The 27,852-nt window shown below is 41.4% G+C and overlaps 1 protein-coding gene across 3 annotated transcripts; it reads right to left on the bottom strand.

The window, feature by feature from the left end:
- Positions 1–361: 361 nt before the first annotated feature.
- On the bottom strand, positions 362–26,756 carry TMEM168 (transmembrane protein 168). 3 transcript variants are annotated; one of them, XM_052667954.1, is made up of 5 exons: positions 26,631–26,756; positions 21,620–22,887; positions 10,211–10,353; positions 9,000–9,274; positions 362–4,730 (listed from the first exon to the last, which is right to left on the bottom strand). In XM_052667954.1, the coding sequence occupies exons 2-5, from the start codon at positions 22,754–22,756 to the stop codon at positions 4,183–4,185; spliced, it is 2,103 nt and encodes a 700-aa protein (XP_052523914.1). In that variant the 5' UTR covers positions 22,757–22,887; positions 26,631–26,756; the 3' UTR covers positions 362–4,182. The 3 variants fall into 3 exon arrangements, with proteins under 3 accessions (XP_052523914.1, XP_052523916.1, XP_052523915.1); XM_052667956.1 differs by lacking the exon at positions 26,631–26,756 and adding an exon at positions 25,922–25,941; XM_052667955.1 differs by lacking the exon at positions 26,631–26,756 and adding an exon at positions 24,041–24,438.
- Between the last annotated feature and the right edge of the window lie 1,096 nt (positions 26,757–27,852).

A 27,852-nucleotide genomic window follows, 5' to 3' on the forward strand; every position in this document is an offset into this window, starting at 1 on the left:
TGAGAGGAATAAATGTGCAGATTTGACCTCTTCAGCATTATACATTATCACAGTTTCTCTCTGCTTTGTAAATCCAGGCTTCATCTAGTTCAGACAGGAACCTTCATTACCTTTAGAGTCAGATGTTACTGAAAAGGATGAGGCAAAAGGTGTGTTAATAATTTAAGCAAACATTTATCCTTCCTATTAAACTGTTAAACTACAGATAATCCTTGGAGTATTTTTAGAAATCGCTGCTGTATCTTCTAACTGAGAAAATACATCGAAACAAGCTGTACACACACAGACCCCAGATGTAACTCGAGAGGGCACACAGATTTTGGAAAGTTTTGGAAGTGATAAAAGAAGCACAAAATGGAAATGAGCATCCAAACCAGCAAAATATATTTAAGTAATATCACAAATACACACACGCACAAAATCTATTTACAGATGCAAAATCAGTATGTCCAGTAAAAATCCTCCCACAGAAAAGTATTTAGAAACAAGAAATTTAACCCAGTTACATCGTCCACTGCTGGTGACAGAGATGCTTACAGCTAGCATAGCATTAATTAGGTCTTAGCAAAATAATGGGAAAACTTACTGAAACTGATGAAATTATTATTTCTAGGAAAGGCCAGACAACGACAACCATGAGGCATAAAAAGCACAATGAACTGCAAATACTTAACTCTGGTAGTGCAAATATTCAGAAGATGGCTTTACCTCCATATTTGTTCAGAGAAAAACATTGTGAAGTTCCAGTCTGAACTCTCTTAAAGATTTATGTTTGTAGGACTTAGTGCATTTCTGTATTTCAGCAAAGATCCTGTACAGGAGGTAAATGAAATGAAGTCAACATAAAATTACTGCTGTGATACAAACTTACAGCAACCTTTATAACAAAATTTCTGAATATTGGTACAGACAAACATCTCACAAAACCCAACAAAGTTTAGACCACGACCTAACTTTCTGAACCCACACAATAAATTCTTAAGCATGTTACCCCCAAATAAAAACAACCTGCATGCAAACGCCAACATATGTAACATTCTTTGGAATTGGGTTTAAATTCCTCTGCATTGCACACAGGGCACAGCAGAGGTGATTCCCACCACCACGTGGAGCTGCTGGTGTGTTCTCAAGGTGCAGAGAGCAGCGATGGGCATCAGCAGAGGGCAGCTGCACAGAGTTCTGCCCACACCTGGTCCTCGCCTGGGAATACAGGCTGTGGTGTACAGGTGGTGAATTAATACTGCTGAGTTCCTGAGGCTCATCATCCTGCACTCCGGCTTTTGAATCACAAAATACAGTCTCTTTGTCCAATAAAAGGCCTCACAGTCTTAAATGGTTGTAAACATAATGGCATTTTTCACCATGCCTTTGCTGTTAAAAAAAAAATAGTCAAAAGTAGGAATACCTTAATGTTAAAACTGTTAGAAATTCAGAAAACTAGAGTTCTTTGAGAAACAAATCTGATAATGCATGATTAGTTTTGTGAATAACTTTTCAGCAGACTGAAGAGTCGACTCATTTACTATTCAAACTGCTAACAACCACCCAGTCTGTCCTATAGGAAATCCAAGCCTGATAAATATCCTGGAAACCATTTAACAAACTGAGGCAAGAGATCAGCACCAAACGTTCTTTGTTCTGTACAAAAACAGCTGTGCCACTGCACTGCAGAACGCATCTTTCACATTAGGCTGCTCATAGATTCAGGAGAGGTTCGAAATCCAAAGCTTCCCTGTTCCTCTTGTAGAAAGATACAGACTGACAGTCACAATGACGTAACAGTGGTACAAACAAAATAAGATGCACCCATTGTAATTAAAAGTGGTGATGTTCAAAACTTTTCCAAAATAAAAAGGACTAACTTCTCGATTTTCAGAAGTTTACAGGCTAACTATCAACTATTACAATATTGCTTTAAATGAACTTTGTTAAAAATTCATCTTAATTAGTGCTCCACTTTGAACAGTGTGTGATGCAATCAGATCAACAGTAGTGAAATGATAGTTTACAAGCCAAATAGTTGCCTTATTGCAAACTTCTTATCTCCACACTCAAAGGTATGGCTGAGAAAGGCTTCTGCAGAAGAGGTAGTGCTTCTTTGCTGGTCCTTGACGGATCCTGTTTAGCCTAACTGTAAGAATCCAAGTTAGGTGCATGAGTGAGGAGCTTAAGTACCCAGAGAGGCTCCTGAGGATGACTCGCAACAGAAGCGCTCTAAAGTTATTTAACAGAAGTAAGGGATTTGTCTGCTTGACCTTTGGCATGTGAAAGTAAAAACAAGATAAAACTATTAGGCACAACCAGTGGAAAATTTGCTTCATTCTAAAACAGGTCAAATGAGTCTTCCTCCAGGAACATTTATTCCTCCTTGTTAATGAGCAATGGAGCAGTGCAGGTTGCTAGCACAAATTCAGTCTGATTTTCAGGCAAGTTAAAAGATGGTACCAACCCCATTTTAGGAACTTAAATACAATATCTGAAGTGAGATGGTGCCATTACTCTCTGTTCACTCCTCTGGGTGACAGAGTACCAGTGGCTCTTACTTAAAGAAGGGTCAAGTGGAACCGACCCTTGGTAGGATGTCAAATTTCACATCTCATTCCTTTATCTACTTCCCACTTCTTTGATGATGAGGCAGCAAAAGGGGGGGGGAAGGAGGGGGGAGGGAAGGAGCAATTTCTTGCTAAATAAAGTTGTGCAATACTCATCAATGAAGAAACTTAGTGGCTTCCACTCGTAAATCCTGCAAAATCACCACTGGGAAGTTAGTGGGTCCAAATTACTGTGGCCACTTCAGATCTCATAATTCAATAACATTTTGTTTTCATGAATTACTAACAGATATCAAAGTTAGCAGAATCTCTGCCTGAGAAGGTCAGATGGAATTAGAAAAGCCCTTGAAAACAAAGACTTACAGAGCTTCTAAAAATATGCATTGAAATTAAAATACGATTGCTACACTTTAAATAAATATCAGCTACCACCTGAAAGTCCTATTAAAATACTGATGGAAAAAAAGAACTTTTCTGGATTGTACACGTGTGCAACAGCACCAATTTTACTATCTTAGTGTCTCATTCATTTAACTCCTGATTTACTGTACTTATGCAAACGAAACAAAACTGCTACACAGCTTCCCTGAAAAGCACTGGGACAGGCTTTCTGGAGTCCCATCCAACTCTGCAACAGGAAGGATTAAGACCAGCACCTTGTGGCTGGGAAAACAGAGTTAAGGAATATTCAAGGTTCAGTGCTGGCTTATGGGAATAATCTTACTGACAAACTGCTTGCTCATGACTCTGATATGTTTTGAGGTGAGCTCACTGGTCTAATCCTGGACTCAGCATTTTACAGCATTGAAGCTTTAGGTGCAGATAAATGTGGAAGCAAGGAAGGCAGCACTTGTACTTCCACTTATTATCTATATATGATTTTCTTGGTTAAATTCCTTAGGCTTTGCTTCCTCCCCAGTTTTTCTTTCTTCAGAATAGTTTTTCAAAAATAGAACCAAGTATGAGCCTGAAAAACACAGAATTACCCTGACCAGTGAAGAAAGAACTCTCTGTGCACTTTTTATTCCACCTAACATCATGAGGTTATCCAACTTCCTGTGGCAAATTTCCACCAATGGCAGCAGAAAACGAGGTGGGAGCTGAAGATGTAACAAAATAAAATTAAAGACCCTTGCAACTTACCTACACTGATTTCTCATTCTTCTCTTTTAATTTTGGCTCAGTGCTATAATATCCTTGAACCCACCAAATAACTTCAAGGACATATATTTTAAGTATTAGCTTGCTTCCTTTCCTGTACTTGAATCTTACAGTGATATAAATGACAAAAAAGCATGCTCTAACATTCATATGAGCTGTTGTCTTTCACGCTGGTAATTCTGAACAAAGGCTGCTTTAAGTAGCACACATGAACATGCAAACTGTTGCCAAAATGCATGGTCTCATGAAGTCTCTTACATATGTACATATAGTCCAGTAACAAAACACAAATATTATAGTCCTACCCTCTTCTGTTTAAGACTGCAGTTTCTAACTGTTGCATATACTGTAGCTGCTCAAAGAGCTGAACAAAGTGAGTGCAGCAGATTTATTCAAAGAAAACAGTCATATAAAAAAACCTGTGAGGAAGTTCCCAGAGCCCTCACTTCATTTTCTCTTTGGTTCCTAATTAGGATTTGACGAGTTTGAAACCCTGTCCCGTGTCCAACACTGTAGGAAGAAACCAACTCATTTTCAATCTTTTCAAGCACCTAAAACACGCTTTACAGACCCAGAACATATTGAGACCGCAAAACCAGTTTGCCAGATGCACTAATGGATAGGTAACACGTGGGAAATAGATCATCCAGTGCTTGGCAACATCACTTCCTGTTGGCAAGTGCAGAGTATAGTCACTCCAGCGTTTCGACACGCCGTACACCGCTTTCACTGTACGTCCCTTTTCTGACCAGCTGATGTTACTGTCAGGGTTACAGTTGTACTCAACCCATTGCCTGGTGAAGTCTCCAAGCTGTGGAGGGTCTGCTTCCTCAACATCTACAACTCTGGCCATCTCTGCTCCTTGCACTGCGACGTACTGGTCGTTTACTTTTCTTACTTCTTTAACCCAAGGCTGAGAGTTCTCACAGTCCAGAACAATGATGAGTCGAGAACAAAAAGTGCCATTCTTTTCTCTCCACCACTCCAAAAGTGTGTCAAGTCGCAAAGCATCACCTCCTGCCACAAGGAAAACACATTTAGTATCAACATGAGGAAACAGAAAACTCTACAGAACGTTAACTGGAATAACTTGCAACTTCAGTGCCAGAACTTTTCATGTTCCATCTCAGCTTATGCTCCAACTTTGCTTTTGAAGAGCACATTTTTATTAAATAGTTACCTATGATGGGGATTCCTTCTGCCTAAGTGTAAGGGATACTGCAAGATCTATGCAGCTTTGAAAACCGAACTACTTACTCAAGTGTTTAAGGGAAACATCTTGCAAACAAATGAATAAAACTCCACTGGTTCCAAAGCGATTATTAATGTAAGAAACTGACGTCTATTTGTTGGAGGTTGGAAGTGCAGATTTACAACAAAAACACTCTGGTTTGAAAGCATCCATTTTTAAAAATAAAGAAATTAAGATGACTTACAGAAGAGAAGTAGGAAAATGTAATTTAAAATAACAGCATTTCAATTCCAGAGTGATTTTCCCTGTGTAGCATAAGTACATTTAGCAAACTTTAAAATCTTGTTAATAGGAACTGAATTGCACAGATGAAGCTCAAACACCATACCTGCATATTTCAGCACTCATACTTGTCTGTAAAGGTTGACAAAAGAAGTAATTCAAGTTAATAGCCTGGAGTTCAAGTTTTGAGCACAACACTGCAGTTAAAGTAAAACCAAAATTATAGGGCTACAACTTTCTCTAAAACGAATGCAGACTTGGGAAAAAATAGTACCAAAGAAAACCTTAAGAGTCTATAATAGCGATTTAATCTTGGTACATGATCCCCAGATGGCTGTATTTTATGTAATTACAACAGAGACTTGTGTAGAAGCCAGTTTCCTTTTTTTTTTTTTCCCCCCTAGGTAAGCCCCCTCTGTCAGTTATCAGTAAAAATTTATTTGTTAACATTTGAAAGGCTTATAAGTAAACTTTATTTCAGTGTAACTAAGCAGGGATAGAGGTGATTTAAAAACAATGTAGTTGTTAACAACTGTCCAAAGAAAACCACCTCATCCTTCATCCACAAACACCCCCTCCACTTCCAGCCCTACTAACCTCAACCACGCAGACTGATGGCCAGAGCAAGTTTCAGGCACCAAGCTGTGTGAGAAATCTATGCATCTGGCCACATCTGGCTCAGGCAGGTTTCACAAGCAGCTGGGCTGACAGTTTCAGCAACAAAGTTTGATTAGCCCAGCTCTCGCCTTGCATTTACTGGGAAGAACACGACCTCCCATGTCGTTTGACTGCTCATGCTTTATGCATGACTAGTTAACAGTTTCTTTTATACACCACTGTGCTACAACCCACCTTCCAACTACAGAGAAACATCATTACTGAACTAATAAATCCAGAAAGGCTTCTTTAAAAGATGTCATTACAAAGCACAGACTACACTGCTACTGCTGTGCAGTCTCACTGCATAAATCAAGAGAAAGACACTGCTTTTTCTATTAGATGCAAATGATGTATTTCCTTGTTGCCATCTCTTTACTCCTCTCCAGAGGTCAGAGGATGGTACACATTACAGGAGCTAATGACCAAACGTTCCATCTGTCACAAAACGCCGCTGCCCACTACAGAGTACGTGCTGTGCCACTGCATAATCAAATACCCTTCATCTTCTCAGTCTATACTTCAGGCTACTCACAACAGCAGTGCTGACTGGAAGGACTATCAAGTTGCACCCATAATTTATCTAACTCTCGCAATGGGAAACTAATCCCAAAGTGTATTCAAGGCAAGTGGTAACTGTCTGTTCCCTTTCTTTATATGACTACACATTATCTCCAAATCGAAATTGAAGATTGGTGATTGGAAAGAGAACTGAAAAGGAACTGGTTAAGATGGCTAAAAATCACTGCATTTACACATTGCAGTAAACTTTATTGCAAATGTTACCTTGTCCCTTACTCCAAAAGTAAAGACAGAGCTTAATACTGGCTACAGCTACCTAAGCAGGTGCACAGAGAGCCTAGGCTCCTCTGCCACACTCCAAGCTGGCCAAATGTAAGTAATGATCTGGATGCTGTTAAATTTCTGCATCAATGTTTGGTCATACATACCCTAGTAAACTAATGGTATCTGTGCTGCTGGCTGGAGCACTGGCAGTAGATAGAACTGAGCAGTTTGAGGCTCCACACGGTGCGTGGACAGACTTGGCAACTGTATGAGGTGGCAGCTGCTCTCCTGAACGCAGCCACCTTATTGTAAGAGAAGTAATTCTGCCATGCTGGTATATACCATGTTACATCACTCATGCTTGGTGACTATTGCTGCAGCTTGTTGTTGTTTGTTTGCTTTTTAAACTTACTGATACAGATGAAGCCTTTGAGGAAAAAAATACACACTGCTCATCAGCAGGTGTAATAATAGTTCAGGCATGGAATTGCACCAAAACAGGTGTTTGGCCTCCAGAAGAAGACTGACCTGTGTCTGAACAGCTTACCATGCCTGCATGCCAAGCTCAAATCTGTCTACTCTGCTCAAGAGACCATGTCGTGGCAGATTGCTGATGAGCAGCCAGCAGCTCAGAGGCACAGTGCTATCCATGAAAACTAACTCTGACCCAGGAAGAAAACAAGTTTCAGAGTTATCATTACAAGATTCGTATTTTGCACACAGAATTATCAGAAGGCCAGTTTCATACAGCAAGGGAACAAGGCTAAGCCTATCACCAATGTGAAAACTTCACAAGTTTACTAAACAATCGTTCTTATACAGCTGATGTATAACTGCAAAAAACAAGGCGATCAAAAAAGGGACAAAAGGGGGGAAAATGGTTTGCAATCTTGAGGCTACACTGTACCTAGAATGACTCCCAACTCTAGGATGTCAGCAAACCTCGGGTTTTTTTCACAATACAAGGTTTCCTTAGTGTTTGAAGGGCTGCTTTTCTAGTGTAGTTGTATAAGCTTTCATTAATTTTAATTTTTATAAAACACAGAATAGGTCTTAAGGACACACATGCAGTCCTTCATGACAGCCTAGCTGTCACAGTGATACAGGACCCTGTATGATTCACTTGTAAATGTGCTGGCTCTGCCATGTCCAGGAAATGAGAACAGATTATGTCTGTTCGATACAGTGAGCAAATACTCATCGAAGTACAAGGGAAATCTGTATTTAGAACAGGAGGCTGTCTTTTCCACATTAATTTGCTGGAACAAAAAGAAGTAATCTTTAAAGGTTACTTTTCAAATTGTAAATGGAATAAGAAACTGTTTAAACTTGTAAGCATACATTTGGGGTCAACGATCGTAAGAAAAGTTAGCTGCAAAAGGATTTTTATCAAATTGACTAAACACTACAAAGGACAGAAGTTCATGCAGTTCATACTCGTCATACAGAGGAAGGGAAGGAAAGGGCTGCTTCTTTAGTTAGCTGCAAAGAAAAGAGGCTTCTCCATTTCTCTATTCTCTGCACTAGCAGAAGCAGTCAGCCTGCAACCTTGCCTATTTTGATGATTCCCTGTAAGCCCTGAATTTCTTAACAGTCATACTCTATATATTACCAATTCCTTTCTTCCTTCCATCAGAAGAGGGGTGGGACAGGAGGGTCATTGTCCCTCTCTTCTCTGCCCTTGTGAAGCCCCATCTGGAGTACCGTGTCCAGGTCTGGAGCCCCCAACACAAGAAAGACAGAGAACTGTTGGAGAGTGTCCAGAGAAGAGTCACAAAGATGACCAGGGGACTGGAGCACCTCCGCTACAAAGACAGGCTGAGGGAGCTGGGCTTGTTCAGCCTGGAGAAAAGAAGGCTGTGTGGTGACCTCATTGCAGCCTTTCAGTAACTAAAGGGAGCCTACAAAGAGGAGAGGAATCAACTCTTTGAAATAGACAAGAGGAGATGGTTTGAAGTAGATGGAGGGAAGATTTAGGTTGGATGTCAGGGGGAAGTTCTTTACTATGAGAGTGGTGAGGTGCTGGAACAGGCTGCCCAGAGAAGTTGTAGATGCCCCATCCCTGGAGGTGTTCTAGGCCAAGTTGGATGGGGCCCTGGGCAGCCTGGTCTAGTATTAGATATGGATGTTGGTGGCTCTGCATGTGGGGGGGTTGGAGATTCATGATCCTTGGTCCATTCCAACCCAGGTCATTCTGTGTGATTTATTCTGTTTGCGATTCCTTCCCTGCTCGGAGCTCACATGAACTTATACTCCAAAGATGTGGTTCTTTGCCATTCTGGACTATGAGATATTGTGACTTTGAAGTTTTGCAATATATCACGATTTATCAATGCCAAAATTATCAACAAGGAACATACAAAAGTTACCTGCCAGTGCCCATTCCCCAGAGCCATGTGAGTGACCACTGTAATATAAAATATATGTATCATGTCTGGGTCCATCTGCGGTCCGAAGTTCAAGAAAAGACTTGATCTTGGAGTGAAGGGTATCAAAGGACAGTCCACTTGTGGAGTAGTCACAACCATATGTCTCAATCATGTGATATGCAAAAAATCTTTGGATGGCATTAAGCATGCCTGTAGATCTCAGGTTTAATTCTTGCACATGATCAGGTGGAAGAAGAGTTGGCTGGCCGTCAGGACTAAAGAGAAGAGAACCAGTTCTGATCAATAATTACCTCAGGTTCAGCAGACTTTTAGCAATTGAAAATTTCTTCCTGTGACATATTTTCTCTGCTATGAAGCACTACTACTGTAAATTCAAATTAACTTGAAAAACAGTTTACAAACAATGCCAAACATTGTATTTCAGTGAGGAGCCACTAACTTCCCCTCCCTGTTGTCACACTTTCTCCACTTCAAAGTGTGAACCTTTACTCAGCCCCACGCAGCTTTTTCCATGCAGGGAGAAATAGTGTCTCTGGACTCAGATTCGCTCTTGCCTGCACTCTGAACTTGCTGCTTAAAGACAAGCAGTGATCTGAACATGCAAGGCTCCCCTATTTCATCAAGTCCACTGAGAGAGCACTGCCACCAGACAGGCACTTCTTTACAGATATTTGGGTGCAGGAAGAAGGAATACTAGTTTGCACAAAAAATATCAAGCAAACTAATTTTCAACAACAGAGTAGAAGAAACGCAAGTCACAATTTACTCTGATATTTTGAATTCATGTATTTCTGTTCCAAAATAGTCCTTATGCAATATGGTACTCCCTTATGCAGATACAATAACCCACTTGCATGTGCTGGTCGTGTGTGCTCATCTTTCAGCATAAGAAGTAACTTTCAGATAATGGTGTTCACAGTTTAGAAAACAAAAGTTCTAAGAAAATGATGAACTGTAGCTGGAACAAGCCAAGTGTATTCAAGTATGTGGACATATGTTCCTGAATAGTAATGGAAGAGCCTCATTATTCCAAAATGCAAGCTATTCATTAATCATAACAGCAAGAGATTTGGCCCTTCAAGATACCCAGTGGAATTAGTTACTCACTCTTTTTGAAGCAATACAAAAGTACCTAAGTAACGGCACTGGACTGCCTCTATTTGCTAACAGTTCACTTATGGTAACTGTACCTGCAGAAGTTGGTGGGAACCACAACAGCATACCCCACACACGTTCCTCCCAGACAGTTCCCCAACTCATGGAACAGCCCATGAGCCATGGACTCCAGAGGCAAAACAATGAGAAATGCACTCATGAAGATCCCGTTGGATGGCTAGAAAGAAAATAGACAGATTTAGGTATTGCATAAAAAGTTCTTCCTATACACAGTTTTAATGTGTTTTCCTTGTATTGATCAAGCATAACATGGAATGAGAATTATTATATGTAATGAATACTCACATATTTACATATACATTAAACATTGAGTACTCTAAAGACAAATGAAAGGTCAATTTGGTGGTTTGGGAAGACACTGGTGGTAAGCAGGGATCACTCTTCAGAGAGAAAGTGGTGAGGGGTCTGGAGCACAAGTCTTATGAGGAGTGGCTGAGGGAGCTGGGATTGCTCAGTCTGGAGAAGAGGAGGCTCAGGGGAGTCCTCATTGCACTGTAAAAGCTCCTGAAGGGAGGCTGTGGTGAAGAGGGATCTGGCCTCTTCTCCCAGGCAACGAGCAGGACACGGGGTAACGGCCGCAAGTTGCATCAGAGGAGGTTTAGATTAGGCATAAGGAAGAACTTTTTCTCTCAGAGAGTGGTCAGGCACTGGAATGGCTGCCCAGGGAAGTGGTGGAGTTGCCATCCCTGGCAGTGTTCAAGAGGCATCTGGACGACGTGCTGCGTGATGTGGTTTAGTGCTTGTGGTGGCAATGGTGACAGGGAGACAGTTGGACTGGATGATCTTATAGGTCGTTTCCAACCTTGTGATTCTATGATTCTATGAAAGGATTGCATTTGAAATCACTGACAGCACAGGATTTAGGTTTGAAAGCCTTGATCATAGCTTAAGCTTCACCCATTTAAGCAGTGATATCAAATGCCACAAAATTATGTGTATAAAATAAGTACTTCTGTAAATATTAGCAGGATTGGGACTTAATCAGTAAAGTACTGCAGACAATATTATGCACCTAGCATGAGATGACAGCGTACTATAATACAGCATTAAAAATAACCGTTTCACTATTCTTGCTTTTTAATGCTAAGAGATTTACATACGCACACACACACACACACATACATCTCCTCAGCAAGGTACAATTGACTGTGTCACACAAAGACCTGTTAAGAACATTACTGCGATTACTGCATACTGCATTATTGTCTTTTTAAGACAATTCTTTATGTATCTTTATGTACATAGGTATCACAAGAAAAAGAGAATTACTACAGGACTTCGTTGCATTCACACAGCTGATATTCTTCATGAAATTTTCCTGTTTTGTAGCTAAAAAGCAGTTTTGGAAAGGATTACTTCAGTAACAGTGAAAAGTAGATCACTTCAATGAAAAAGGTAAGGTTCCAAAACTCAGTTGCAGCCACTAATGCCAGTATAATAAAAACAGACTGCTGAAATGTCAGGTGTCAGTGAGAGGCAGATCAGCTTCAAGTTTCCCTTATTTATTTAAATATGATGTGACTGGGTTTAATAAGGCATAAAATGCTTTAGGAAAGGTAGAACAATACAACACATAAACAACCAAGAACATTAACATTCACGGTAAAGTTATCAAGTACTCATGTTCGTTTTACAGCAAAGGAAATAAATTCATGCCTACAGCCTCCTGTCTACGGCCTTCCACCACATTTATTTTACACGTGCTCTCTGTGTATGTACATATGTAATGTACAGCATTAGTATTTGCTTTTAAACCTGGATTTTGCTTTCCTGTTTACCACTCTTAGTGATTTGCTGCAGACTGGTAGTTCAGCTTAACACACAGAAAAAACAATTTACAATTTGGAATGTAAAACATAGTGGAAAAATAATATTTAAACCAACTCCATTCTCACTGGCGCACAGAGCTAATGCAACAATATTCAGTTTTTAAGAACACTGCACAACTTCCAAAGAAAAGCTTTACTCATCTCCTGTGCTTGCAGCTCTAAGATCCTGTGGTTTCTGAATGTCCCAGTTTTAAATAGTAGTCCATTGTACTTCTGATAGGATTTCACCCGAGTCCTTGAAATGGTGACAGCAATACTTTTACCACAAATAAGCACCAGAACCTGATATTACCTGACAACTAACTGATAGCATTATTAACTGATAGTTGATAGCACTGCTCTCAAATAACCGATAACTGTTAACTGATAGCATCATTCTCAAATTCCACCACCTGAAACCACTATAAAATTATATCCAGATCTGACTAAGCTTTACAGAATTCCTTACCAATGAGAAGTTTATTTACCTAGTTTCTAGCGCTGAAGAGCAAGGCCATGACACTGAGCAGACAATCTATCACGCCATCAATAACCAAGGAGAGCTTCCCTTACCTGCAGCACAGCACATCTCATCAGAAAAGTTTAATATGTTGTGACTGGCTAACATTTGAGGAACAAAATCAGTTCAAATATAGTTTGTAAAAGGTGATAAGTCTCTTGATAATAAAGCAATCAGATTTCACGTGGTGTAATGTAATCTCATATTTAGTGCTAATAATTTGAATCCATAAGGAGTAGTGCCTGCCTATTAAATGCAAGTACATTACAGGAGATTCATAATCACCTTTATGTGCATCATTTTCTTAGCCATCTCAGGAGATATCTTCCATCATTCCAGACATATTCTTTACCAATTATGCCTACTGCTCAGTGGGTCAGGATCACTGGGTGAGTTAGGAGACTGGAAGTACTCACTGAAGTACAAAGAAGCACTCATGAAGCAGCTCTCAAATCCTGTGTCAGACCATAAGGATTTTCAGAGTAATTTCCCCAAACCACAGTATAACCATTACAGCACAACCTCAACCTGTTCTGTTGTAACTAAGGAGAAAAATAACCCTGTAACTCATTTTTGTGCCAAATGTCAGCAGAATAGAGCTCAGTTCCCAAACAAACTCTGATAATGAAAAGGACTCAATGACAACTTACAAAGATCTGCCAAGCATTCAATCTTTAGAAACTTGGTAAAGTACATGACGTTGATGAAATATTGGAGCTCTTGCTAAACTAGTTTCCAGATTTGGAGGTTTCTGAAACTGTAGATACCAGAAGATAAACTTGCCTTAAGTTACTGTAAAAATTGAAGGGCTCATCTGGAAAAGTTTCCCATTTATGATCAGTTAGCAGTTTTTCTAGACCTTGAAAAGCCTGAATGCACGGACCATGAAGTGGTCAAGCTTTAGGACTATGACAAATCCAGCTTTTCCATCACATATAAACATGATGTATATAAATATGAGTTTTGGATCTTGTTATAACAAACTGCTCCTATGTTGCATTAGTGTTTTAATCAGAATGATCAAGTTAAAAAATAAAAAAATACACTGAACCATAAAAACAACATATATCAGTTGAAAAGGACCACAGCGATCATCTAGTTTCAACCCCCCTGCTATATGCAGGGTCACCAACCACCAGACCAGGCTGCCCAGAGCCACATCCAGCCTGGCCTTGAATGCCTTCAAGGGCATCCACAGCCTCCTTGGGCAACCTGTTCCAGTGTGTCACCACCCTCTGAGTGAAAACCTTTCTCCTAATATCTAACCTCAACCTGCCCTGTCTCAGTTTAAAACCATCCCCCCATGTCCTATCACTGTCCACCCTCGTAAACAGCCATACCCGCTCCTGTTTATAGGCTCCCTTCAAATACTGGAAGGCCACAATGAGGTCTTCTCCCCAGAGCCTTCTCTTCTCCAAGCTAAACAAGTCCAGTTCCCTCAACCTTTCCTCACAGGAGAGGTGCTCCAGCCCTCTGATCATCTCAGTGCCCTCCTCTGGACCCGCTCCAACAGCTCCACATCCTTCCTGAACAGGGGCTCCAGGCCTGGACACAGTACTGCACATGGGGCCTCACAAGAGCCGAGTAGAGGGGGACAATCACCTCCCTCTGTCTGCTGGCCACCCCTTGTTTAATGCAGCCCAGAACACAGTTGGGCTGCAAGCGCACACTGCTGGCTCATGTCCAGCTTTTCATCTGTAAGAAGAATATCTCTATATCACAAAGAATATTATTACATCATTAAATTAATGAATTTGTATTTTGGAAGTTTACTTAGAAAATGCTATCATGTTCTAAACACTCCCTGCATTTCCCCAAGCCCCTAAAACATACACTGTGGTAAGCCTACAGAGCGTTCTGCAATAACAGAACTTGAGATCATCATGAAAATTTACAGTTTTCATTACATTTCCAACTGAGTCAGATTCAAAAATAAACAAATTTCCAATTAATTGCTGAAAGTACTCCTATTAATATGAAGATACTAGCAGGAAAATTCACAAGTACTTGTTGGATAAGGGTCTTACAAAAAAAAGTAATCATCTCTAAGATCCATCTTGCTCCTTAGTTTGTACTAAATCTTAAAGAAGAAGGGAAAACGTGCTCTACCACATTATGAGTCAGCTCCACCTGAGGTTTCAACTTATCCTCGTTTAGCTTCCATCTTATGCTACCAAGTAGTAAAGCATATTTATTGTTAGAATATATATTTCATGCCTATAGACGTCTATCTAACGTAAACATGTTGGCACTTGCTGTCAGCTCTTCATCATAGTTTTGATTTAGAAGAAATACACCACTAAGAAATACAAGAATGATTAACGATGCTGGAGAAACAGTAGATGAAATATTTTAATTCAGCACAGCAAAAAAAAAAAAAAAAAAAAGGCAAAAAACAAAGTTGCAAAAAAAAGAGGCAAAAAAAAAAGGAAAAAAAAAGGAAAAAAAAAGAAAAAGAACATTTTAAAATATCCAAACTATAACACCACAGCAAGAAATAGTATCTAATTAACTAATTATTGTAAGTCTTAAGGTGGGTCCCTAAGATAGCAGCTCAGATGCCAAGTGGAGACTCAGTAAATCCAAAGGTTTTGATGACTGCCCTTAAAGAAGCAGATGGCTGTGCACTCACAGCCGGAGCCAGAAAGGGATTTTGTTCTTTCAGCAGTTCAGCCCGTTTTGTCTCTGCTGCTGACTGCTCAAGCAATCTCAGCCCAAAGCAGCCCTCTGTACTCCAAGTGCCTACTGATCCCAGACCACACAAAAAGCAGAGAGAGGACACGGACCATCCCTACAATACCGCTGAAAAGATAAGAAGCTTTTTTATCTCTTGGCTTCTGGTGGTTTTATTGTTTGGTTTTGCCTTTGTCTGTGTTCTTCTAAAGAATATTTAGGAAATATATAATACATTCTCATTTCAAATAATGTGGAAAAGTTTAAAAAAAATACTTCTTGCTTTGGCTACTGAGATGACAGACAATGGAAGATGAGTGAGATTTGCTAGCAGTGCTATCCTTTGCTGTTATTTAGCTTTGAAAGCAACTTTATGGTTAAATGTAACTTAGAGCACCAGAAGTTAGAGGTACTTTACATGAAAGTATACTGTTTTATATTCATGGATAGGACAACTCCATTCTCAAGCAGAAAACCACTGCTGAAACAATTCCAACACAGCATCTAACAACTGAGCATTAGTGATACGCGACTGCTGAAAACAACAACGAGGAGGAAGAAATAAATAAAGAAGCATTAAATTAAATCAGAAGCCAGTTACAAATACCTACTGAAAAGCCCCCACGATTAAACAGAAATTCATAAGCAGATGTCAGCTCAGATTATCACAGAGCTGCCAAATGGTGAGGCTGGCAGGGACCTCTGGAGGTCATCTGCTCCAGCCCCCTGCTTGGGCAGGGCCGCCCAGAGCAGGCAGCCCGGGATCACCTGCACCAGAGAGACAGGAGGCTTACAAAGATGGATTTGTGTATTTGTAAGGAAAAATTCTGCCCTGCATTTCAGTACCCAATCTAAATAATAGCTCTCTGTTTTTACCTATCCTTGGTCTTGTGCACTTACGGGGAAAATAAACAAGTAATGCTGCTGAGCTCCTCTCCAGTCGTTCTGCAAATAAAGCCAATACACTCCAGGAAGAGAGCTCAGGAGAAAAAGAATAACTTGATAACTCATCTATGAAGGACAGCTTGTTCCAATGAAAACAGGGGCTACTCTACAGGAAGAAAGACAACTTAAAGACAGAACTTGTGAAGTCCAACTACCAAAAGAAACAGCCTTATAACAAATTATTTAACAAAAGAGTAGTCTCTGGAGAACAATGAATGATGCATTGCTTCTGACTAAAAAAATAGCACTGGGAAAATCAAGAAAATAGTTTCAGAAAATAGTCATCACATGCACTGGCAGACAGATTTGATGCATCATGTCCCGTCCCTGTTCTCTGCTCTAATCACAGGAAAGCCCATCTCTCAGCCAACATGCATTTGTAACAACAAAACCAGAAACAGTTGTCAATTTAAAAGCATATCTATTGGAACTCTGATTTTTTTTGAATACAAAAGCTTGAATTCTGCAATTAATTAGACTGACAGTAATGCATTAACATAAATCAGACTCTTCTTCCCTTACCTTGGCATACAGCACTTAACAATTTGATTTTTAGTTTCTTAGAAAAAGATTCCTTCAAACCTTCCCAAGATCTTTGCTTGCAAATTCCAAGACCTTCATGTGCAATTTTTTCATCATTTTATTAGCATCTGAAAGAAGTAATGCCTGAGTCATTCGCATGTCTTCTGCTGGATTCTGTTCCAATCAATAGCCTAATTACAGACAGGCACATGAGTAATTGCTGAAATGAGTAAGTGCTACTGGAGTTAAAGAGGCTATTGATCTGACTAAAATTATTTACAGAAAAATAAAGGCACTGAAGAATGCTTGCAGATTTTTCCAAGAAAAATTTGAGCGTGTTTCTACTGACAAGTCAAGGTGTCCTTCCCTTCCAGCAAAAGCAGGGATTACTCTCAGAAGCAGACCATGTCATTACGTCCCACTGAAAACCTGCTTCTCAATTTTTGAGTGCAATCGGCTTTAACAAATTACTTTTACATTTCTTGTGCTTCCAGAGCAAATCCTTCAGGTTGACTCTTCACATTTCAAGTTTGATCTGTCGGAGACAGAATCAGTTTAGTTCTTTCTAAGCACATACCAAAGTCCCAGAAACAGAGACTTACAGCCCTTGGCTGATTGCAAAGGCTGAACTTCCCTTAAAGAAAGGTCCTTGGCTGACAGGACTTCCATCCTCCACAGTCCTGCTTGAGACAGAAGAAAATAACACGAATATAAGCCTCAGGAAATGTGTCCCCATCAACTTGTCCAGTTTCCCCTTGCACCTCAGTGACCACTTAGTGCGTGCTGTGATACAGTCCAAGCAAACCTGACTGTACAGGGAACTAATCCTACCTGTCTTCTCAAACTTGTCTCATGCCAACTTGATTCTCATCTGCTTTTGGACTGGAATTTACTTTCTGACACGCACAGTATTTTATATTCCCACTTAGCTCATTTTCATACTGAAGCATTCTCATTTAGCCATTCCTGTTTCAAATCTCTAATGAATTTCATCACTCTTCTGCAAACCTTCTCCTGTTCTCTTATCTAGTGGGTGACAATTAAGAATTGCACTGAAAATACTGAAGCTATGTATTTATGCAGTGGATAAAAATACCTCCAGTTCTTCCCCAACAACTCCCAGTATTTAATTTGCTTTTTTGACCACTAATAAACATTAAGCCTACACTGTCATGGGAAAGCATCTACCAGCCTTAAAATCTTTTTCTATTACATACTAACATAAGCAGTTTTTTTTTTCTTTTCTTCTTTTGAAGCAACAGTTTCTAAAAACTAGAACACAACATATTAAATCCCAATTTATACTGATAAATTGTATGCTGATATATCATTGCTTTCTTACTTCTAATTATTTTGAAAACTGACATTGCCCAGACAGATACAGAAGAGGCATGGCTTCTTGCAGTTTCTGTAACTACCAAGGTATCCATTTATTAAGCTGTGCTCTGGCAGGTCTGATAAAACACCACCTTTTCTGACAACAGAAGAAATAGGCAGAGAGTGATCTGTGAGGCAAACATCACACCTCTGAGACAGAAATGCTTTTAGCTGAAGACAACTGCACTCATAATCTTAAACTGATTCATTACTGTAAATACACAATGCAAGAAACACAAATACAGTAAAATAAATGTCAACATAATTATCTTTGAAAATAATTACAATTATGAAACATATTTCCAGATGAGTATGTGGTCCAATGCCTTTCATTTCTGCCACTATGATTACTCTTCTTCCCACTCAGTAGGTAAATACACAATCCATCAGACAGAGGTGATGAGTGACAGCTTATCTTATTTACACACAGGATGCTAGAAACTGAACTTAACCAAAAATACCAAAAATATGGTTTTAGCTGAATTGTCAGCTTCCCTCTTGCTAAATGTCCTGCACAAGGCATTCTGAAGCACAACAGCACTTCCCCAGAATTAGAGAGGCCTGAAAATGATCAAACTCGTAACAGCTGCAGTTATTTTGGGGGCGCACAACAGGGATGGAAAAAAAAGAAATGACATGGAATTATCAGCACAAAGAGCAGAAAGTAACAGGATGAGTTTGAATCCAATCTTCCCTGCTTATGCAGGCAAGCCATACTCACAAAGCAGCCCTCCTGAGAGCAGGGCTGTAACATGTCAGTCAGATTGGTAGGGAGGGGGCAGCCAGCCCTGAAAGGCTCCACACACAGGCACCGGAAGCTATCAGAAGAAACCACCACCCCCAGCTACCTGGCCAACTTGTACAGCTGATCTGTTCTGACTGCTTTGCTGGGTACAAACAGGTGGAGCAACTCCAGCCAATCCATTTTTGTAATTATTAACCCAAGAACATTAAAGGAGTAGAGCGAAGACAAAGAAACCAGGAAGAATGTTTGAGAGATTGTGAGAAATTTGCTTTCACTAAAGAAGTTATCTGGCACAGCAAAATTAAAGATCTGCATTCTGCTCAATAAAAATCACATCATTTGCAGAAGAAAAAAAAATATGGAAGTCAACAGTATTAATACGCTGATATCCTATATTTACTGCTTTGTTTCCCAATCTATTGTTTCATTTCTTTCAGTGCATTAGCACCTTTACCTTCAGTAAACACAACCCTAGAATGGCTTGAGCTTGAAAGGAGATTCAGTATCATATCATTCCCCCACACTGCTCAACCCCCTTGCACCCACCAGTTCAGGCTGCCCAGGGCCCCATCCAACCTGGCCTTGGACACCTCCACGGATGGGGCATCCGCAGCATCTCTGGGCAGCTGTGCCAGTGCCTCACCACCCTTTGAGCAAATAATTACTTCCCAACATCTAATCTAAAACTATCCCCTTTTAGTTTAACGCTGTTACACCTTCTCCTATCTCTATACTCTCTGATAAAGGTCCCTCCCATTCTTTTCTGTAGACCCCCTTTCAGTACTGGAAGGCTGCAATGACGTCTTTCTGGATATTTCTATTCTCCAAGCTGAATAACTGCAACTCTCTCAGCCTCTCTTCATAGCAGAGGTGCTCCAGCCTTTTGATCACTCCTGGCTCTCCTCTGGACTTGCAGCTCCACATCCTTCTTAGGCTAGAGCTAAATGCAGTACTGCAGGTAGGAGCTCATAAGGGCAGAGTGAAGGGGGACATGCATCTCCTTTGCCCTGCTGGTCACCCCTCTTTTGATGCAGCCCAGGACATGGTTGGCTTTTTGGGCTGCAAGAGCATACTGCTGGCTCACATTGAGTGCTACATCAACCAGCACCCCCAAGACCTTCTCCTTCAGGCTGCTCTTAATCTATTCTCCACCTAGCCTGTATTCATGCATGGGATTGCCTCAACACGTGCAGAATACTGCACTTAGACTTGTTAACTTCATGTTGTTTGCATGGGCCCATTTCTCTTGAGCTTGTTTATATCCCTGTGGATAGCATCCATAGCATCCCCTAGCACATCACCTTCATTACACCACTTGGTGTGGTGCCATCCATAAACTTGCTGAGGGTGCACTGAATCCCACAGTCTGCATCACTGACAAGATGTTTAATATTGCTGGTCCTAATACAGACCTCTGAGCGACACCACTTGTAACAGGTCTCCACCTGGACACGAAGCTATTGACAGCAGATCTGGGAGCTCAACCATCCAACCAATTCCTTATCTGCCAAATGATTCATCCACCACATCCACACCTCTCCAATTAGAGACAAGACTGATGTGTAGTACAGTGTCAAATGCTTTGTCCAGGTGGATGATGTGAGAAATATATTCTGGGCAATTCTCTTCTCTACTGTAATTTTTTGGGGTTCTTTTGTCCTTTCCGCAAGTTGAGGCACTGTAGTGACACACGTTAATACTTCTTCAAGAAAAAGCAAAACTTTCCACCCTTTATGGCGAGCTTGTCTGTTAACCTCTGGTGCTCCTAACAAAGGATAAAAACAAACCCAAAAACCTTACCCTCCTCTCCCACCGCAGCTCTTACAAAACACCTGTTAATTGCCTTTTCAAAAAACTCTGTAATACCTTTAATCCACGAGGCTATTTAAATCTAAGAAACTGCAGGAATGAGAAACTGTTTTGGAAATCTCTGGAAACTACAGATATTTCTGCTACATGTAGCAATTTTGTATTGCTAGATACTAGATTGCTAGATAGATCTTTGTATTTTTGTATCTAATTGATAAAATTCTTTTGAGAGACGCATGAACATAAAAAGAGATTGTTGAAGCTTTTCAGATCAACCGAAGAAGGCAGATGCCAAACTCCCTTTTTGCCCTGCTGCCCCAGTGATAACATGCAATGTACTTTAATTTGGACACTGAACAAGCATTTGGAGGAATGTATGTTTTCTGATAAAGAAATCACACAGGTCCTAAGTGGGGAAAAAAACCACCACAAGTCTTAAGAACACTGATTTTATGAAATGGTCTTTCTGAGATATGTACAGATTTGAATGTAAGCCACTGAGAGCACTCACACCAACCATCTGCTGGTTTGTCAGACTCCTGACTTCCCATTAATGTTTAAATACCAAGCAAAACCATTGAAAAATGCACTCTAAAAACAAAGGTCTGCCTTGATTCTATTAAAACAGTCCATAAAATAAAGTCCTCGATATGGTGTGTGTTAGTGGGAGCTGATGCAGTGATTCAGTTTTAGAACAAATTTTGTGGCACGAGTAATTTGGAGTCAAAATAATCTTCTAAGTGGGTAAATTTAAAATACTTTTCACACTTGTTTTACCCTGGAAACATGATCGGAACTTCCCATTCTGGCCATGAAGAATTTCCAGTTGCCTTCATTAGCCACAGTCAAGGCAACACAAAGCGTTAAATCAGAAGAGGAAGCTTTTGAAGCCAAAGGTTCCAACTCTGAATCGCTAAGCTTTGATGACACGATACACCACCAAATGTCACAAGAATTTTAAGAAGTCAGTAATTCTCAGGGACATTCTCAAGAGGGAGATCAAAATAAGGAGATTATTACTTACTTGCCAAGAAACTGCCCCCAAAACAGCAGTTGCGAGAAGGCTGAAAAATACTAGCTGTTTTGAAATCAAACAGAAGTGACGCATTCCTTTAGATGCCATAACTCTGTCAAGGCTGTTGTTTTCTGCACAGTGGGTATAGTACACTTTATGACAGTCATTTAACTTTGTGTGAAATCCCCAAAGAGTTATAAAAAAGATCACGTGACAGATCATCCAAAAAATACCAAAGATAGAAAAGCCAGGTATCACAAAGTACCAGAGATCCAAATACCGTAGCTTGAAGGCAGCAAGAATGAAAAAGATTAGTTCAATGACTCCCACTGAGATGACAGAAAGCCTTCTGCAGATTTTACCACGGTACAGGTAGGGCTTCCATCGTTCTGTAACTGAAAGTCCACTGAAGTAGACATCGAGGAGGGGATCCGAAATCAGGCAGCTGAAGAAACAGGCCAAGGCAAAAGGGTTTGTGGGAATTTGCAGTGATGGAAAAAAGAGTAAGGATGCAATGGCTCCAAAAATGGCCAAATTTGGAATTGCCAAAAAAGACTTCATACGTAAGTCAATAATCAGCATGGCCAAAGCTATAACCAACAGAATAATACTCATAGATTTTTCTACCAGCATAGTTGTGCTGGCAATTGCAAATCCAACTAGTTCCAAAAATTCAACTGTTGTCAGCAGAGTCGGTCGATGATGGATACATCCACAAATCCTCTCAACCAAAGAACATAGTACCCTCAAAACAATGGCAGAAAGGAGTAGATATTTAGTAGCTTCTTCTTTCACATCATTTTTGAAGGCAGAATTATTGAGAAAACAGAGAAGGCCAAGCAAAAAACCAAACCAAAGATTGGAGAGACTCAAACTTGCTGTTTCCATTGAAAAATAGTAGTACAGTATGCTGGCAATTCCAAGAACAAACAGTCCAAGAATAAATATTACCAAAATCAGCGCATCTGCAGTTTTTTCCCACCTGACATAAAGGCCCATACAAACGGCAGCCAGCAAGTCGATTCTGGCAAGATAGCCAAGATATCTGACTGATGAATGCATGTTCACTTCTCTGTTTGCTTCTTCCAGCCTTGTCATTGCTGCATAGAGACAATGACTAACGCAGTAACGTATTGACCCACACATGTAAACTGCAGTTAGGGGTTTTTACCCACTTGAGTAAAAGAAAATATTGGGGTTTCATCCAACAAATTCAGTGTGACAACTGCTTTTTGTAGTATCATTTCAGCAACAGTGGTCCAGAATCACTGAAGTGCCTGCAAGAGAAATTTTTAAAAATGTTAGTGGCAATTAACTCTCTTTAACAGTATACAACATAAACACAACACATCCATTGAACATCTGAAATACAAAATGAATACAAGACAAGTGTGTTTTTAAAGGTGATTCAAATTTATTTCATCATTAATACATCAAACTGTTTTCACATAAATCTTATTTCATAATTTGAACAAGAAAAATTTAAACCAAACTTGGCCTGTGCAGCTTTGCCATGCGAACCATCCACTGGGTATTTGTATTGGATATCTAAGTGTATCCAAAGCATTTCTGTTTTATCCATTACCTTACAAAACATTTCACTATTGCTTTAAAGCATTGTTTTACTTCACATTTGTTCTATTTTACTTCACATTTTTAAGTTCTGCCTTTATACCAAACCTTCTCAATATGTTTTGCAAGTCTTCCTTTTACCAGTCAAATAGCTACAGAGTTTACAAAAAAAACTTCACAATCAGTTAACAACCTTCAACCCAAAATAGATCACAAAAAAGGCAATTATCATTATCTCCACTTCTCAGAAGAGGAATGGTGATATCATTTATCAACTGATTTGGCACTCACTGTATTCAGAGATAAAATTCAGCCTTTTTTTTTTTTGTTTGTTTGTTTTTTTAAACAATCTCAGTGCCTTCAGTTTTACCTCTGAGACATATTTCCCCAGGAAACAAACAACAAAAACAAAATAATCAAGATAAACATTATATTTAAAACGTAAACTCTTCCTACCCAGACCCATTTAACTGCTGGGGTTTCCTTCTCCATACAAAATCATAGAATTGCTGAGGTTGGAAGGCCCTGAAAGACCAGCTAGTTCCAACCTCCTGCTGTGGGCAGGGTTGCTACTCAATGGATCACAGACTACCCAGGGGCTCATCTAATCTGGATTTGAAAACCTCCAAGGATGGGGCATCCGCAAATTCCCAGGGCAACCTCAGTGAAAAAACTTTCTCTAACATCTAATCTAAATCTCCCCTCTTTTGGTTTAAAACCATTCCCCTTCATCCTATAATTATCAAACCATCTAAGAAGTCTGTCTCCCTCCTATTTATAAGCTCCTTGTGAGCTCTGGAAGGCCACAATGAAATCTCCCTGATGTTCTCTTCCGCAGCCAGAACAAGCCCAACTCACCGTAGGAGAGGTGCTCCAGCCCTCTGACCACCTTTGAGGCTTCCTCTGAACATGCTCCCACAGTTCCACATCTTCTGAATGCTGGGGACCCCAGACCTGGGCACAGTATTTCAGATAGGGCCTCATGATGGCAGAGTAGAGGGGAATAATCACCTTCCTTGTTTCCAATTCAGCCCAGAACACACAGTCATATTTTAGGTGAGATCTATGGAGATCTCACTAGAGATCATCAATATTTTACAGGATATGCTTCTTCCCAGTCTGAACTCAATTTTGAAACATGAGGACTACTGCAATCCTACGGGTGTCTAATCTTACCAAGTTTACATACAAACAATACCATTAATTTCCATAATGAGAATTCCTTTGAGAACTTTTGTTTCTATTTCCATCAACATCAACATTAGAGAATACTTTGACTGAAATTCCTAACTTAAGGTCACATTCTCTCTTCAGTTTTATGTTCCAGTTTCTTTAAATGCACCAAGAACAGAAATGAGGGATTGATTGGCCTACACGTTTTGGTTGCCCCAAAGACTGATATGCAATATCAAACCACCTTAAGTAACTGGCTTAGTGACAAACTGAGCCTAAGGAGTCCTATTTTTTAAATTACTTCAGACTGGTAACATTTTCAAATCATCTAAGGTACACTGCAGATATTACTTGGAAAGAATTGTGCATTAAAAATCTGTTTAATTGAAACAGAATACACACAATCTACTCACAAGGGATGGCTATTACATGATGCTCTGTGAGTTCTCTGGATTTCAGCAATGCCTTTCACAGTACTCATTAATGATTTATATATATAAACTGAATTCATAACTGTCTGAACACTTAGGATCTCGTAATATTTTGCCCCTCACCCAGTAATACAGGTGCCTCTAAGCACTTCACTTGTTCTCTACATAGCTCGCACAGCCCAAAGTTAGCTATCATGTTCCTGGTGACAACGTATCAGGTATTACAGCTCTGTGCTTACTCCTGTATTCTTGTAACACAACCAACATTCGCTTTGGAGACAACTTGAGCCATCTATTAAACTTCCACATACTCTCTTCCTCCACACAAGCTCCCAGTTAGCCCTCATTCAAGCCACAAACACAGAGGAATCATTTCACATTCTCTTCCAACTCTCAGCACTGATGTCTGATGGTTGCTACCAGAGCTGCACGTGCTGTCCTGCTGTCACAGAACCTTCCTGGCATCCTCCAAGACAAGGATTAATGCTGGAGGTATTCATTCAGACAACAGCTTCATACAAGGCATTGGTTTGTCCCACACACAAAATGCGTGAGCTTCCACACAATGCCTGGCTTCAAATTCTGCCACTGCTGCTAAATCACTTTTCGTAGGCTGTTATACAACAAACTCCCCCACAGCAAGCCTCTCTATCTGGCTGAGCACACGTTGAGCTGAGTTTTGTTGTCATCACATCATGGGAAACATGAAACAGAAACTGCTGCTACTGGCGTCAAGGTGTCTGCGTGGGCATGTTGATAGCAGAAAACACAGAGCTGGTTCAAGTGCTGAGTTACCTGCAGCACAGCAGCATTCTGGCAGCCCAGACCCTAAATCCAGCCTTCTCTTCCTGATTTTCTACTGGATTAGCAAAAATGTCCACTAAGAAAACATTCTATTAGACACCAATGTTCTAATCAAAACGCACAGCCAACATTTTGGTTAAAAGAATAAAAAGCCATATTTTTGTGATTTATGCACACAGATACACAGATTTTACCAAGTCACTGTAACACAGCAAATCCAATGGGGAATTCCTATATTAGATTTATTCTTCAAAATATAACTATCTGCTGCTTTTGTCACTCGTTTGTGGTTAAACTTGGAACAAAGGACAGTTCAAAGTTTGTCTTTTACCTCAAACGGCATCTGTGTTTCAAGCTGGCACTTCGGAGTTGAACAGCTGATCAAATCAAACTCGATACTGAGTAAAACACAATGTGTACATTTCTTTCTAAGCACTCTTTGAATTTTGCAGACTTACGGCTGCAAGAGCCTGGAGCCTGCAAACAGATTTAAACACTCAACTCTGCAAGAGCTTTTCTGCATAAAAAGGCACAGTGCTCCCAAGGCAGTTTGTACCACCATTTGCACAGGCAGAAAAAAACCCAAACTATACCCAAAGTAGCACAAGGACGGTTCGTTGGTTTCAAGGCTGGGCAAGGCCCATCTACGCTGGATTCCCAAAGCCTGTTACCGGACCCCACCTCCTGCCACATTCTTCCAGTTCTGCGAGCATTTGTAGCAAAAGCGACTTTCAGCAAGAAAAATACCGCTCAGTCAACGCGCTAACGTTGGAACAGGTTCCAACCTCAGAGTAACGATTCCGTTCGTCCTCAAGCGGCAGCACGGAGCGCAGCCCGGCCGGCAGGCCCCACCGGCTGCCCGGAGCCGTGCCGGGGGAACCCGCCGTGCAACGCCGAGCCAGGCGCCGCTGCTGCCGCTGGCACAGGAGCCCGCCTCGCCCTGATGCGCGACCGCCGCTTCGTGCAGGGGGCTGCGCCCCGGTGCTTTCCTCCGGGGAATCCTCGGCCCCGCGAGGCCTCTCGTCCCGTCCCGCACTCACCTCAACAGGCGCCCCGCCAACTTCCTCCCGCGCCGCGCCGCCGCCATCTTGAGGCTGAGGCCGCGGCTACGGGCAGCGCCGAGGCCCAAATCGCGGCGGCGGCGGAAGAGCCGGGCCCGCGCCCGCTCGGCGCCGCGGGGCTCGGAGAGCTGCCTTACGGGGTGCTGGCGGTGGGGGCGCCCGGCTGCGGGAGGACGGCGCGGCGCTCCGAGGAGCCGGGCGGAAGGGAAGCGCCGAGGGCAACGACAGCAGCTGAGAATGAAAGCGAGGCGGGGACGGCGGGAGAGATGCGCTCCCGTTGGCCGCGCCAGGAGCGGGCCGCTGCCTGCAAGCCCGGCGCGGTCCTCGCGGCGAAGCGAGCTGCAGCCGCCGGGGAGGGGCATGCCGCGTTCTCCTGGCCGCCTCCTGCCAGGGGAATTCGGCACGCAGTGGATACGCGGGAGTGATGGCGCGTTCGCCGTTCCACAGGCGCACAGAGTGCAGCGCTGACGGAGCGGGGAACGAAAAGCAAAGGCGCGCCCCGTCCGCCTGTGTTCGGAGCAGAAAGAGGCTGTGCCTGAGGCACGACGCGGCCAGCCGCGCCGCTCCTGCCTCCCCTCATTTGCTGGCAGCCGCATTCTGCAAGGACGGCATTCAGAGCCACCCTGACGTTATGCAGAATAACGTCCGTATCTCGCTGCACTGCACAGCACAGTCGGGTGGGTAAGAGGAGGAAGTTTCAGGATCTTAATAGCTCCACTGCTTACGCGCACGAAATAATAAAGAGTTTGAAGTTCAGACAGCTGCCATACAGCGGCTCTTTGAATTGTCCTGCAATCCATCGCAACACCACCCGCAGTCGAAAAGCAACGTTGCTGAAAGGCAACAGCTGCACGCTCAAGGAGCTCCAGCTGTCATCCTCCCTTTTCTGCACAGGAGCCTCAGTCACCTCTGCCATCCTTACCTCTCTTCCAAATTTCAATAAAACTGGCCAATTGGCCTAATTCTTTTTCATAATGTTTTAAAAGCCAGGAAGTCATGTGCTTCAGATGCTTTAGCAATGACAGCACTGAGTTGACACTTTCTCAACTGTGATTTTGCTCTTCGAGCAACTATTTGTAGATTTCTTAAAGGATGGTTTACTTAAAATACAAGAAAAAAATCCCAAGCATCTATGCATGCTAGCTAGAAGCTTCTAGAAAACTTCCCCCCATTCCACAGGTGAGGAAAAAGGAGCAGAAAC

This window comes from Tympanuchus pallidicinctus, unplaced genomic scaffold (genome assembly GCF_026119805.1).
Source record: "Tympanuchus pallidicinctus isolate F22 unplaced genomic scaffold, pur_lepc_1.0 scaffold8, whole genome shotgun sequence".
Taxonomy (NCBI): Eukaryota; Metazoa; Chordata; class Aves; order Galliformes; family Phasianidae; genus Tympanuchus; species Tympanuchus pallidicinctus.

Excerpts from the sequence above, each read along its gene's own strand:
- TMEM168 (XM_052667954.1), bottom strand. The coding sequence starts at position 22,756 with ATGTGTGGGTCAATACGTTACTGCGTTAGTCATTGTCTCTATGCAGCA. Across the intron at positions 9,275-10,210 it reads GTTCCCACCAACTTCTGCAG|TCCTGACGGCCAGCCAACTC; the intron begins GTACAGTTACCA and ends TCTTCTCTTTAG. Across the intron at positions 4,731-8,999 it reads TGGGGAATGGGCACTGGCAG|GAGGTGATGCTTTGCGACTT; the intron begins GTAACTTTTGTA and ends TCCTTGTGGCAG.